The 15,156-nt window shown below is 41.8% G+C and overlaps 1 protein-coding gene across 3 annotated transcripts in view; it reads right to left on the reverse strand.

Annotated features, from left to right (window-relative positions):
* The window catches only part of AIM1 (absent in melanoma 1), a 227,428-nt gene that overhangs the window by 57,103 nt on the left and 155,169 nt on the right, over positions 1–15,156 (reverse strand). The window contains exon 1 of one of the 3 annotated variants that reach the window (XM_018053110.1): positions 14,638–14,806. The exons of the other annotated variants lie outside the window; for them this stretch is intronic. Within the exon in view, the coding sequence (XP_017908599.1) occupies positions 14,638–14,640 (3 nt within the window). The 5' untranslated portion in view covers positions 14,641–14,806. Of the gene's footprint in view, positions 1–14,637; positions 14,807–15,156 lie in introns of those variants that run through there. 3 annotated transcript variants of the gene reach the window in all.

The raw sequence follows: 15,156 nt of genomic DNA on the forward strand, positions 1-15,156 counted from the left end.
TCTGACTCTTCATAACCCCATGGACTGCAGCCTACCAGGCTCCTCCATCCCTGGGATTTTCCAGGCAGGAGTACTGGAGTGGGGTGCCATTGCCTTCTCAAAAGGTATAGAATGGTTCCACTTACATAACATTCTAGGCAATGTCTAGGCAAATCCAATCTATAATCATAGAAAGTACCAATGAATCAAAGGTTGTCTGAGGGTGGGGTGGGCAAGGAGGTGTGACTGGAAATAGGCACAAAGGAACTCCCAGGGATAAGGGCAGTGTTCTATATCTTGATTGTGGTGATGGTTACACATGTGCACATATCTTTCAAAACTCAAACTGTAGACTTTAAATGGTACAATTTTCATATGTAAATTATCTTAATGAAGTTGACTTAAAAATGAAGCCTTTTCCCTGGGAAGTAAAGAGCAGAAACACAGTCCATCTGGCTCAGGTGCACATTTCATAGTTCTTAATCAATGGGGGCTTCGAGTTGTTTCAAAAGCTACTTCTTTATTTGCAGGGGAATGCTGTCTTCCCCTGAGGGGCCCTGCCTCTCTAGCATCAGATCTCTATGCAGGATCTTTTGAGAAGAGTACAGACTGAATCATTCCTTCTAAGTTCACAGTTATATCTTTGAGGAACAAACACCTCTTCTTAAAACAGGACACATGTTTCTTTTCAGCCAGGGGTGATTTCACCCCAGTGTTCGTGGAGGAAGAATGACTATGGTAGATAGAAGACAAAATGAGATGTCCTGGGAATTATCTAGAGAGTATAAAGGACAGAAATGGTCTGGACCTAACAGAAGCAAAAGATATTAAGAAGAGGTGGCAAGAATATATGGAAGAACTGTACAAAAAAGATCCTCATGACCAAGATAATCATGATGATGTGATCACTAACCTAGAGCCAGACATCTTGGAATGTGAAGTCAAGTGGGCCTTAGAAAGCATCACTACGAACAAAGCTAGTGGAGGTGATGGAATTCTAGTTGAGCTGTTTCAAATCCTGAAAGATGATGCTGTGAAAGTGCTACACTCAATATGCCAGCAAATTTGGAAAACTCAGCAGTGGCCACAGGACTGGAAAAGGGCAGTTTTCATTCCAATTCCAAAGAAAGGCAATGCCAAAGAATGCTCAAACTACCGCACAATTGCACTCATCTCACATGCTAGTAAAGTAATGCTCAAAATTCTCCAAGCCAGGCTTCAGCAATACATGAACCACGAACTCCCTGATGTTCAAGCTGGTTTTAGAAAAGGCAGAGGAACCAGAGATCAAATTGCCAACATCCACTGGATCATGGAAAAAGAAAGAGAGTTCCAGAAAAACATCTATTTCTGCTTTATTGACTATGCCAAAGCCTTTGACTGTGTGGATCACAATAAACTGTGGAAAATTCTGAAAGAGATGGGAATACCAGACCACCTGACCTCCCTCTTGAGAAATCTGTATGCAGGTCAGGAAGCAACAGTTAGAACTGGACATGGAACAACAGACTGGTTCCAAATAGGAAAAGGAGTACATCAAGGCTGTATATTGTCACCCTGCTTATTTAACTTCTATGCAGACTACATCATTGAGAAACGCTGGGTTGGAAGAAACACAAGCTGGAATCAAGATTGCCGGGAGAAATATCAATAACCTCAGATATGCAGATGACACCACCCTTATGGCAGAAAGTGAAGAGGAGCTAAAAAGCCTCTTGATGAAAGTGAAAGGGGAGAGTGAAAAAGTTGGCTTAAAGCTCAACATTCAGAAAACAAAGATCATGGCATCTGGTCCCATCACTTCATGGCAAATAGATGGGGAAACAGTAAAAACAGTGTCAGACTTTATGTTTTTTAGACTCCAAAATAACTGCAGATGGTGACTGCAGCCATGAAATTAAAAGACGCTTACTCCTTGGAAGAAAAGTTAAGACCAACCTAGATAGTATATTCAAAAGCAGAGACATTACTTTGCCGACTAAGGTCCGTCTAGTCAAGGCTATGGTTTTTCCTGTGGTCATGTATTGATGTGAGAGTTGGACTGTGAAGAAGGCTGAGTGCCAAAGAATTGATGCGTTTGAACTGTGATGTTGGAGAAGACTCTTGAGAGTCCCTTGGACTGCAAGGAGATCCAACCAGTCCATTCTGAAGGAGATCAACCCTGGGATTTCTTTGGAAGGAATGATGCTGAAGCTGAAGCTCCAGTACTTTGGCCACCTCATGCAAAGAGTTGACTCATTGGAAAAGACTCTGATGCTGGGAGGGATTGGGGGCAGGAGGAGAAGGGGACGACCGAGGATGAGATGGCTGGATGGCATCACCAACTCGATGGACATGAGTCTGAGTGAACTCCGGGAGTTGGTGATGGACAGGGAGGCCTGACATGCTGCGATTCATGGGGTCGCAAAGAGTCAGACACGGCTCAGCGACTGAACTGAACTGAACTGAGTGCCTCCTTAAGTAGGAGCCTTTGCACCTAGAGTCCTAAACCTATAGAATGGGAGGCCAGGGACCTAGCATCTTCTGCCTCGACCTTGATGGTCACCTGTTATGAAGGGAAATGCTTTGCAAAGAGGCCATGGAGTCCACGAGACTCCTTCCTGCTTTCACAGAGCTCTCTTCCTCACTTAGGGTCCTGAGCATTCTCAGACTGTAGCAGAGCCTTGAAATCCTGCAACCTCCTTTGGAGAGCTTTATACTCTGTCCTTTCTGCCCACCTGACTGTGCAAACATGCACTTGGACTCCTCCTGCCACCCTTGCCCTACTGGGATGAGCTCAGTCCACAAAAGGACAGTGTTAGAAATGGTCCATGGATTGTGTGCTGCAACCTGTTTTAGTGTTCTTGTTGGCAAACATTCAGTTTAGTTCAGCTCAGTCGCTCAATCGTGTCCAACTCTTTGTGACCCCATGAATCTCAGCACACAGGCCTCCCTGTCCATCACCAACTTCCAGAGTTTACTCAAACTCACGTCCATCGAGTCAGTGATGCCATCCAGCTATGGCAAACATTACACGTGGCTCATCAGGAGGGGTGTGTATCAGTAAGGAGACTGCAGTGCTGTTCTCTGATTTTCAACCTTCTTGGTATGGTAGCACCTATCATCAGCTGCTGCTGCTAAGCCGCTTCAGTCGTGTCCGACTCTGCGTGACCCCATAGACAGCAGCCCACCAGGCTCCGCCGTCCCTGGGATTCTCCAGGCAAGAACACTGGAGTGGGTTTGCCATTACCTTTTCCAATGCATGAAAGCGAAAAGTGAAAGTGAAGTCGCTCAGTCCTGTCTGACTCAGTGTCAGCAGCTGCCACTAAATAAAAGCTACATTGTATTGTTATACATAATTTCAGAGATCTCTATCTCCTCACTGGTGGGGAACCAAAAATCAGGAAATACAGGATACATTGTTAATATGCCAAAATGTTGGGACATTCAAGCCAGATAGTTTGTTGCTTTCTTTTTTTTTTTCAGATTAACTTGAAGGCATTGCTTTAAATTTAGAAGTGTTTCACCTGAAATCAAACTCATATCATTAGTGTATTTTTAACTATTATACAGAATGCTGTGGGCAGTTAGCAATTTGAGTCTGAAACTCAGAAGCATTCAGTTTATGGAAAGTTACAATCCCTAGAAATATTACCTAAGTTTTAAATTTTGTAGGGGATAAAAGCTGACACAGACAGAGACAGTAATTTTCTTTGATCTTAGTTACTGGTGCAGAGCGTGCAGTATCTTATCTGCCAGTGCCCAATCCCATGGACAGAGGAGCCTGCCGGACTACAGTCCATGCTCAGCACTGAGCATGCGTGCATGCACCTGAAATCATATTTGGAGGTTGAAGAAAAATATGTTGAGCATATTATTTGAAAATGTAGCTAATGCATTATACTGTTTGAAAATAAGTCATATATTTCCCACCTTTTCCTTGCCCAGTGGAATAAGCTCCTTTTAAGCAAGAAAAAGATCTATTTGTATTCCCAACATGTAGCACAGGGACTTTCAGGAGAGGTGGACATAAACTATCTGATGCTACTAAATTAGTAACAACCCCCTCCCTCCAGAAGGGAGTCACCAACACCCTTTCGACAACTGTAAACATGGTGGGGTCTAAACAAAACAAGAACAGAATGGAAACCTTTCTCTGCACAAGACTCAGTGTGGTCAAGAATGTGCAGCTCTGTTCTGTCCATGGGAGGATTCTGCCCAGTGATGCAGAATGACTGCTGGCACACAAGCTTGCATTTCTTCAGGTTTACTGCTGGCTCCCAGCCTGCGTATGACTTGAGAAAGCAGATCAAGATCTTTTTACATGTATTCACATGTGCCTCCTGCTAAAATGTGGTCAGTGATGTACACAAGTAACTTTTCTGGGGGGAAAACACTGTGATTCCCTATAAGCTCACTTTGTTGATTCTGAAAGATATTTTAGCTCTTTAACTCCAGTTCAGCCATGATGAGGAGTGAATCTAATGGTCATTATTATGAAAGATAAAATTGGCCCTGTCACTTTGATAATATTTTAGGTTCACAGCACATGTGTGTGTATGTGTTTGCATTGGCAAGGAACTTTTTTTCTGCATAGGTTTTGTAAAAACAGCCTTAATCGTGTGGCTTAAAAAATATGGGAATTTAAACCACTTCACCCACCAACTTTTAAATGTAAAAACAAGGGTTAGAAAATTCTGTTCAATAAAAGCAAGATATACTTTTGAACTTTGTAGTCAGTAAAGGACAAAAATGAGGGGTGGGGAAGGGGGAGAAAAAAGAAATAGTCAAAGCTGAATAGAAAATCTGACGTTGAATTAGGTTACAAGACAAAGAATCATGAAGCTCCACTCTCTGTTCTGAGATGACCTAGATGGGTGGGATGAATGGGAGGGAGGTCCAAGAGGGAGGAGATATGCGTATACATATAGCTGATTCATCTCATTGCACAATGGAAAGCATTGTACAACACTGTAAAGCAATCACTCTCCTGGGCGGGGTGGGGGTGGGGGGTAATGATCTGCTCTCCTCTTCATCACTCTACCTTTTTGATAATGCTTGTGCCAATATATACGGCCCATTCTAAATAATTGAACACACTCACACAAAATGCAAAGGAAGACATGTTCACACGGTACACCCCGGTCTATTAAACACTGACACTTTTCATTTTATCTTTTAAAATATTTTTTCCACATACTATCAAGTTCCTTCTCTTATAGCATACTAAGTATAATTAAGCTACAGCTTAACAGTTCTAGAGACCAAACTATGGACCCCTGTTACTACATTTGCACTATAATAGTGATTTCTTCCAGGGCTGATACGAGTGTAGACTAAGGTTTGCACTAAATGACCCACTGTTTAGACATAAGCAGGGCTCTTTCAAAAAGGCATAGAAAAGTACTGCATTCAGTCTTGATCTATGTACAATTTCATGTGATACAACCAACAATACATTGCCCCAGAACTTCAGAGCCTCTCGCTGCTCCCCAGTCTCTTGGGGTGCAGTGCTTGCCTGCCCCTGTGCTTCTTCCAATATTTGTCAGCATCCCAGTGCCCACCCCATATTTGCTGCTCACCACTGTTCTCCTTGGTTTTTCTTTAATGTCTCTGTCCTTTCAACTTCATGTAACACATACTTCTCCACTTACAACCTCAATATATTTGTTTTTTTCTAATGATGTCACTTCAAAACAAATGACAATCATATCCTGTTGTATATTAATAGAATTATAGGTATACTATTGTGTAAAAGAATAGGAGCAGACTTTTTTTTAACTTCCAGGTTTAACAGAGTCCTGAAAAAGAGGCATTACTGAACATGAAAGTCATAATTTAGGAAACAGTTGCAAGTTCATTATTCCAAAAGTATTTTCTACCCTTTCAGAGGGTTTGAAGAAGTAAAGAGTTTCTTTTAAAAAGTTACTCCCAGTTCCAGCTAAGAATTGTCTTTAGGTCATTTACTATTTGTCAGAAACAAAATGAAACCTGGTTGTAAAGTCACTGACACATGATTAACGAGAAAGGAAGGTAAGATCTTAAAGTATGTGTGCATTTCACTCATTCATTCCACTAGTAATCATTGAGAATCTGCCTTTTGCCAGATTTTCTTCTTAATCTTAAAGATGCAAACCACGGTCCAAAACATCTAGATAATATTCCTAAGACGTGAATCAGGCTTTTTAAAGTTAGCTCAGTAACTTTTCCCATTTGAACTGACAGTATATTAGCTCAGATGGTAAAGAATCTGCCTGCAGTGCAGGAGACCTGAGTTTGATCCCTGGGTCAAGAAGTTCCCCTGGGGAAGGAAATGGCAACCCACTCCAGTATTCTTGCCTGGAAAATTCCATGGACAGAGGACTCTGGCAGACTATGGTCCACCAGGTCAAAAGAGCTGGACACAACTGAGCAGCTAACAGTTTTACTTTCAAGAAAACAAGATTCCGTTTCCTAGCATATGACTTGTGAAGTGAAAGTCACTCAGTCGTGTCCAACTCTTTGCAGCCCCATGGACTGTACCCCATTGATTATATAGTCCATGGAATTCTCCAGGCCAGAATATTGGAGTGGGTAGCCTTTCCCTTCTCCAGGGGATCTTCCCAACCCAGGGATCGAACCCAGGTCTCCCACTTTGCAGGCAGATTCTTTACCAGCTGAGCTACAGGGAAGTCCAGAATATGACTAACATACCACTTTTATGTTCATACAGACCACACAGAGTATGTTACACCTGTGTGACATGCTTCTGCCTGGACCCTGCAATATAATAGCGGTGGGGCTGGAACTCTCCCTTATGATGGAGTACTGGCTGTAGAATCAGGCGCCTGTGTCAACAGTGGGCACTTCTGTTTATGTGCCTTTCTTCACCCTTCTCCTCACCCTCAGGCCTTGGACCATGAGGAATATGGAAACAGACTCCCTTACCCTTTGACTTCGGTAGATTCGGCCTTTAAAAGGCACTGACAGGAGATCAAAGGGAGGGACTAGAGTGAAGTCAAGCTGTTTTCTTCCCACCTTTCCCTCTCCTGGGTAGGCTCTGGGCTGGGTGTGGTCCAGCCTGACCAAGGTCTCTGTCAGGAACCACCTCTGCAGATACACTCTGTTTTCAGATCCCATGAATTGCTTCCTCCTCTCGCCCCTCTAGCCCTGCGATGGAAAGGGTCCCGGTGGTGCTGGCCCAGCAGCGCTTCACCATCCTTTGCTTGGTATGGAACCGGGGTGGGGGAGGGCATGAAGCATATGATTTTGAGAGTTTTCTTTACGAAGATGACATAATATTGGATTACAGATTTAGGGACAGAGACTTGGAAGAGGGCTTGCAAGGGAAGAAACTGTGGTCTCCTTAAAACTCTGCCACGCTATATATGTAGCCCCTCTTGCTTTACTCAATCAACCAGGTTGAATGTGCCCTGCCTTTCCCCATGTGGGGATCCTGACTAATAATTACTACATGTTCAACCATGAGTAACAGATAACTCACAATGCTTCTCTCCATGTAAACTGAACAGTTTCCTGAATACTTTCTTTTTCTCTATCATGCTGAATTAATTTGCTTTACAGTAGAGATGTATAATCCTAATTTGGTGAATATTTTTCCCAAATGCATATAATATATAACTTAGAGAAGATATGGGAATTTGAAATGGATAGCAATTGTTTCTTGCTACCTCCTGGATTGTACACATATCTTGATTGAAAGTGAAAGTTGCTCAGTTGTGTCTGACTCTTTGCCACCCCATAGACTGTATAGTCCATGGAATTCTCCAGGCCAGAATATTGGAGGGGGTAGCCTTTCCCTTCTCCAGGGGATCTTCCCAACCCAGGGATCAAACCCAGATCTCCGGCATTGCAGGCAGATTCTTTACCAGCTGAGCCACAAGGGAAGCTCAAGAACACTGGAGTGGGTAGCCTATCCCTTCTCCAGGGCATCTTCCTCACCCAGGAATCGAACCAGGGTCTCCTGCATTGCAGGCAGATTCTTTACCAATAATCAAATCACTGGCCAACTAGTTCCAAACTGGAGTAAAGAAGCTTAGCCAAATTGAAAAATGGAAATGTATATTGTCAAATTAGTTCCTTTCTTATTGACTGGGAACCAAGAAAGCATATTCTTACGTTCTTTATGTATTTTAAAAAAAGAATGACTTGTACAATCAGATCAGAGATCAAGAATAAGTACTTTAAAACACTAGAAAACCTTCAGCGTACTACAAAATGCAAGCACTTAACTCCCAAGGGCTAACTTCCAGTTAGGTCATTCATATATAGATGATGTGATGAGGGGGATAGAGATATTGGGGAGACGAGGGTGAGGCAGCCAAGGGGAGACTGACGCAGCATGCCTGCCTCCACCAGGAACACTGGCAGCCAAGCCCACCATGGTGGCTGGGACCAGGAGGAGGGAAGGAATTCAGAGGTTATAGCTCCATAAAGAATGAAGAAGCCTCTCCCACTCAGCACTGTTGACTCCAGGTTGCCTCTGAGACTTCTAGTGACCTTGAAACCTTATAACCTGAGGTTATTTTAACCACATTTAAAAGCATGGCAGAAAATAGATTTATTTCTAGAAAATAAATCTATCTTTCCAGTTCATATGTACTTCCCAGAAATATCTCAGTTTTCTGCAATTTCTAGTGAGAATTAATTGACTTCCTGGTAATTCATTTCAAATTAAGAAGCAAAATGCATGCTTTCATGAAAAGAACTCAGGAATACTACTAAATGGGGATCAAATAATTTACCTTCTCAAAAATTCTTCTTGTGTCATTGAGGATACTGAGAAATTCACATGAAATTATATATGTGAACATGTTTTGAAAAGCAACAAGTGCCTAAGAAAGTGATGGCTGCCATCAGTAATAGTCCGATATTTTGCCGATGTTTCATAACCCAAGTTTAAATTATAGTAGCTGAGTAGATAACTAACAGGATTAATTTATGATTCTCAGAGAGATGGAGATGAAAATAGAACATGATAGACAAGCAGGACTGGGCATATCATTAATTATAAGCACTTGTTTCAATGCGTCATGACCAGAATGGAGGAAAACTGAAGCCTACCCTCTCCTATCAACATTATCCTTTCCAGATCATAATGTACTGGAAATATACAACCAGGTAGAGTGAACACCTTGCAATCACCCTATGTAGATAAGCAGGTCACTTCCTATAACCTTATGCCCCTTTATTTTCTCCATAGCACTTATTACTACCTGAGCTGAACGTACTTAGTATTTATTTGTTTACTTCATTGTCTTTCCTCACAGAATGTATAAGTTTCATGAAAATAAGAATGTAGCTTTGTTCACCACTATGTCCCTATTCCTTCCTCAATGTAGGGTACAATAGGCATTCAAAAAATACTTATCAAAGGAACACATCAACCGTATTTTCCAGAAATTGCTCAGTCTCCTACAAGCAACACTGCCAGACAACATTGTGCAATGGAACAGCCAGTAGTTTGGGGAGCCCTCAGTTAATTCTCAGACTGGAAAAAAGGCCTGTCTCTAGTCTTGGCCCTCTTCTCAAATGACTCCCCCAAAATCCAGTTTTTAAAATGCTCATCTTCTGGATTGTTTGAGGATCAAATGAAATGTCTGTCTCTGGAGAAGAGACAAGGAATAGGAAAGGAAACCTTAAAGTACATACACACACTCACACACACACATATATAGAGTGTATATACTAATATATACAGTGTATGTGTGTATATATATATTCATATTTAAAACTCAGAATATATAAAGAAGTACAACAAGGAAAATATAAGTTATTCTTTATCTTTTCTATCCTAAGATACCACTATGACTGTTCTTTCTGTCTGGCTCTTTATTTCTGTCTCTTTCTGGCTGTTTCTCAGGGCATTGTATAATAGCATTTTGCACTTCCTATTTGGTGTATTATTCTTTCACTGAATTCATGCCAATAAATGTGTGTGTGCTAAGTCACTTTAGTCGTGCCTGACTCTTCGCGACTCTATAGACTAGCCTGCCAGGCTCCTCTGTCCATGGGATTCTCCAGGCAAGAATGCTGGAATGGGTTGCCATTTCCTTCTCCAGGGGACCTTCTCCACCTAGGGATCAGACCAGCATCTCTTAACTCTCCTGCATTGGCAGGTGGGTTCTTTACCACTAGTGCCCCAATAAATACATTTCTATAATAATATTTTAATGCTTGCACTAAATTCCATCATGTCAATGTACCACAATGCCTACAGTTTATTTATGTTATTTTCAACACATTGCAGGCTGCAGAAAAAATATTTGTACCTTATCTCTACACACATCCTTAATTATTCCCACAGGATATGTTCCTAATTAGTAATCAAGGGAATGAAAAACAAAACCACAATGAGATATCTTTACAAACCCATCAGGTTGGAAAATAATTAAAAAGAGTGATAATTCCAATATGAGAGAGGCTGTGGAGCAATAGGAACACTCACATGCTGCTGCTGTGAGTGTAAATGGGCACTACTGCTTTGGAAAACACCTTGGCATTTATCTAATAGAACAGAAGGTATGTATATCCTATGAGTATTATCAGTATAGTCCCTAGAGCAGCAAGCAGTTCTCAAAATTCTGCTTTCAGGATTCCTCGACACTCTTCAGAATTAAGGCCCCCAAGAGCCATTGTTTATATGGGTTATATCCATCAACACGTCTCAGGGTTAGAAATGAAAACAGCCATTTTTAAAGTTCAACAATATGACACACATTCCACTAGTCATCAGGGCAAGACAGCATTGCATGTCACGTTACCTCTGGACCTCCAGTGTACACTCACGAGAGGATGAAAGTAAAAGGCAAAAAGCATCTTAGCATTGTTATGAAAATAGTTTTGACATTAAGGACTCCCCTGGGGAGATCTTGGGAACCCTGGAGTGCCCCCAGACCTCACTTTGAGAACTGCTGTCCCTCAAGAGGCTCATGCACATTGTTCCAGAATACGTGCCCTAGGATGTTCCCAGCAGGCTGCCTGTACAAACCCCTCAAAGAAACGGACCCAGATCCCATCCACTGCAAGATGAATAAATTCACTGTGGTTCATTCATAAAACAGAATATGGCAACAGAAAGAATGAACACGTCAGTGGCACAATCCGTGGATGAATTTCATAAGGTTGACTGGAAGAATCCAGACCCCCGTGAGAATAAAGGATATAATTCCATTCCTATGAAATTTAAGAACAGGTAAATTAATTCACACTGTCTTGGGATATATTCATAGGTAGTAAAATTATAAAGAAAAGCAGAGGGAGATATGTTGATTTTAACAGGCCCCCCAGGTGCCACTAGTGGTCAAGAACCTGCCTGTCAGTGTAGGAAACTAAGAGACAGAGGTTCAGTCCCTGGGTTGGGAAGATCCCCTGGAGGAGGGCATGGCAACCCACTGCAGTATTCATGCCTAAAGAATCCCAAGGACAGAAAAGCCTGGCGGGCTATAGCTCATGTGGTCACAAAGAGTCGGACACAACTGAAGTGACTTCGCCTGCACACACAATGATTATAACAGTTAAGAGAGTAGTTAACCACTTGTGGTGCAGATTCTGTGTTCATTTTAAAAACTGACATTTTGTTCATCATGGATTTTTTTTCATGAACTTTTGCTTTCAAAAATATTGCAATAAGGACTTACATCCTTGGTAGTCCAGTGGTTAAAAAAAAAAAAAAAAAAAAAAAAAATCTGCCTGCCAATGCAGGGGACACAAGTTCAAGACCTGGTTTGGGAAGATACCACATACCGCAGGGCAACTAAGTTGGTGTGCCACAACTATTGAGCCTGTGCTCTAAAGCCTGGGAACCACAACTACTGAGGTCACACTCTAGAGCCCACTGGCTGCAACTGCTGAAGCCCAAGCGCCCTAGAGCCTGGGTGCAGCAACAAGAGATGCCACCACAATAAGAAGCCTGTGCACTGCAACCGAAGAGTAGTCCTCATTCATCCCAGCTGGAGAAAAGCCTGGGAACAGCAATAAAGACCCAGCACAGCCAAAAATAAACAAATACATAAAAGTACTTATGAAATATTATAATAAAATGAATTGAAATATTATTTATCCTGATTACTGAATTTTTTGACATCCCCTTAAACTTTGCTCCTGAGGCAAAAGCCCCACTCCCTTCACCCTACTACTGGCCTGGTGGTGAGGGAAGAGAGTGGATTTGATCAGAAAGAGACCCCCAGAAGACTTAAAAGGTGGCAGCAATAAGCTATTTCTTGACATACGCCTAGTTATTAGAGATGCTTGCTTTATAATTATTCATTATACCTCACATTTATGTTTTATACGCTTCTGTTGCATGCTATATTTTACAGTGACTAGGTAAATATGCATTTCTTTGCTTTTCAATGGCACTGAACATGTTTTATATTCTTATTGGCCTTTTATTTTTCCTCCTTTATGATTTATTTCAACTAACATTTCTTAAGAACTTACCATGTGCCAGGTATCTCTTAACAGTCCTGTGAAGTGGCAACTAGCATCCTCATTTTGAGAAACCTGTAATGTGAATAGTAGCGTGCCCGCCACACACAGCTGGCGGGACCAGAAGATGCATTGTGATGTCTGTGCTATTTCTCTCCTCCCCTTTCCTGCTCTGTTCCTTTTGGTTATGTTGGACTGTCATACACACACACACACACACTTACATATGAACAGACAGAGAAGGAACATGTGCTTCTAAGGAAGGTGGGGAGGAGGAGCAGTATAAGGACAGGAAATGACTGGGAGGGGCAGTTCCAGGGGAACCAACAAACCGGAGTCGGTGCGGGGGGTGGGGGGGTGGTGGTGGTGGGGTGTTGCAGGTAATTCACACTTTAACTCGCCATGGCCTATACCATTCTGGGTTTTCATCCACCTTCAAACACCTTTCCCATTCTCTGAGTCTCTGACTTTCTCTCACTTCGTTTTTACTGTCCCAGGGAATTTAGCCTTACTTTTCACTGCCTGCAGTAGACTGTTGGATTGGGAGTGAGTGAGAGTGTGATTGTGTGTGTTGGAGTGGGAAGACTGTGAGAAAGTTGCTGCTCCTTCAAGCATTTCATCACCTCGCACCACTCCATTCCTGGCAGGCGGCAGAAGCCTCAGATACTGCTCTCTGCCTCAGCTTGCACGTCTGGATTATGTTTTGCAAACACTGCTCCTGTACAGACTTGAGGCGGACAAGCCTGTGCACCCAGGTTGAGCACTGCCCTAGTCCTGATTACGCCTGGAGACACAAGCAGCAGGTTCCTGCCCATTTCAACATTGGAATTAAAATGAGAATGTCAGCTCACTAGCCACCAGGCTCTCAGGACCCACAGTGGCTTCCACGTACCTTTATCTCATATCACAGAGAAACTCATGGGAGAAGCAACGTTCAAAATTCCCAGCCTGGCCACCATACCTCCTCCCACACCCACCCCACCCCAAGCTTACCAACCAAGGTGCGCACATAGGCTATAGTTAATCAGCTTAGTGCATTTTGGCCTTAATAAGATGGTTGACCAAAATATCAGAAATTTTATTAAACTTAAAATGCTTTCTGAAGGCTTACAGTCATAATGCCCTTAAACCTAAGCGTTACTTTTTTTAAATTCGGCAAATTTACCTTGAAAATGCCTGTCGTAAAATACAGGCATTAATTCTGTTAAGATTCCTAGGGGATGATTAGACATTCTTATCTTAGGGTAAAGACTATTTGTCCATGTAGTTATTAAGCCATTGTGTCTAAAATGTCAAAGAATGGGGGAAAGAGATACGAATTAACAGAGAGAATGATGGCCACAATATCCAACACTTTTCCCAGGATTTATATTTACATTTATTAAATTTATATTTGCCTCTCTGAGCAAAGTAGAGAAGCAAAGTTTAACAGACTCTTACATAAACTCCCTTTCCTAAAAAGTTTACAAGATTGCTTTTTTTCCTTACAAGAAGGAAGGCTTATTTTAAGCCACAGCACTTCTAGAATGGTAGGGTTGTAAGAAGCCGAGAAGCCGAGTTGCTCCTATAAATTTCTGTGTCCTAATAAAATCTTATTTGGGGAAAGTATGCATAACACATAGCAACATGTTGTGGGGACAGGCCAGTGTGAGCAGCAACACCCAACACTCAGTGAAGAACGTATCTGAAAGATAACCCACATTTAAAAAGAAAGTATAATAGAGATTTACCTCTCCCTGCCATGAGGAAAATAAAAATTAATCCTTAATACCAGACACGATGTTTTCCAACTAATTGCTTCCAACTAGTTGCCTTTGATATTTGGAAAAGGGGCGGAGAAACAGATTATTTTCACCTTAGGAGGAAAAAGGGAATGGCTGATGGAACTAACTCAAACATATTCAGCAAGGGAAGCTTGTCAATGATTACCTGCAATAATTTAAAGAACCTAGCAAAGGGGAGACACAGTAGATAATATATTAGTATTTTCATTTCTAGTTCAAAGTTTCTTCAAGAGTACTCAGCCCTCATTGTATTCCTCAGCCTTCTATGGTATTCTTTCTACTCACAATTGCTCATGATTTTTAAGCTCAGAGAATTTACCAGCTCTAGACAATAAACACATTGTGAAGTTAACTGATGTCATGAATAATAATACTATATACATTCAAAACAAAATCTCAGTTAAAAAAAAAAAGCAACAAAGTGTCAGTCAATGAAGAGATAACAAAACTTCACTTAGTTTCTTACCATGCTGTGGCTTCTTTTTTCCTTTCTATAGACACACCAGGAGAATATGAGAAGTGCAGTGTAGCTGCCCGGGCATTACGAAGATCAAGCTTCCTACTTCTCAGAAAAGCCTTGTCTATCCTCCTCCTTCCAGATGACTCTGTTTAACTCTCAACAGCTCACCTTCCTGGCAGGGCTGCGCTCTCTCAGGGCCAGAGCCGAATGACAGATACTGACTGTTTATGTGAAAAGCACATGTAACAAGGGCGTGTTTGATTCAAAAGTTGAAAGGGTTAAAGAGGTGCGCCCTTTTTTGGGTGTGACACTGAACCAAAATTGCTGAAAAGACAACAGAGGAAGTAGTAGGCAAAGTTGCCCTTGGGGAAAGTTGCCCTGTACCCATTAAACTGGAAAACCTGATAGGAAGTAGAGCGAGAAGGATCTCTTAGTTTTGATTTTCTTTCTTTGGTGAATGAAGTCAACTTTCTTTCATGCTGAGTTTTGGTTATGTCTTGTTTTTACCCTAGGTTGTATTTTATT

This window comes from Capra hircus, chromosome 9 (assembly GCF_001704415.2).
Source record: "Capra hircus breed San Clemente chromosome 9, ASM170441v1, whole genome shotgun sequence".
NCBI classification, from domain to species: domain Eukaryota; kingdom Metazoa; phylum Chordata; class Mammalia; order Artiodactyla; family Bovidae; genus Capra; species Capra hircus.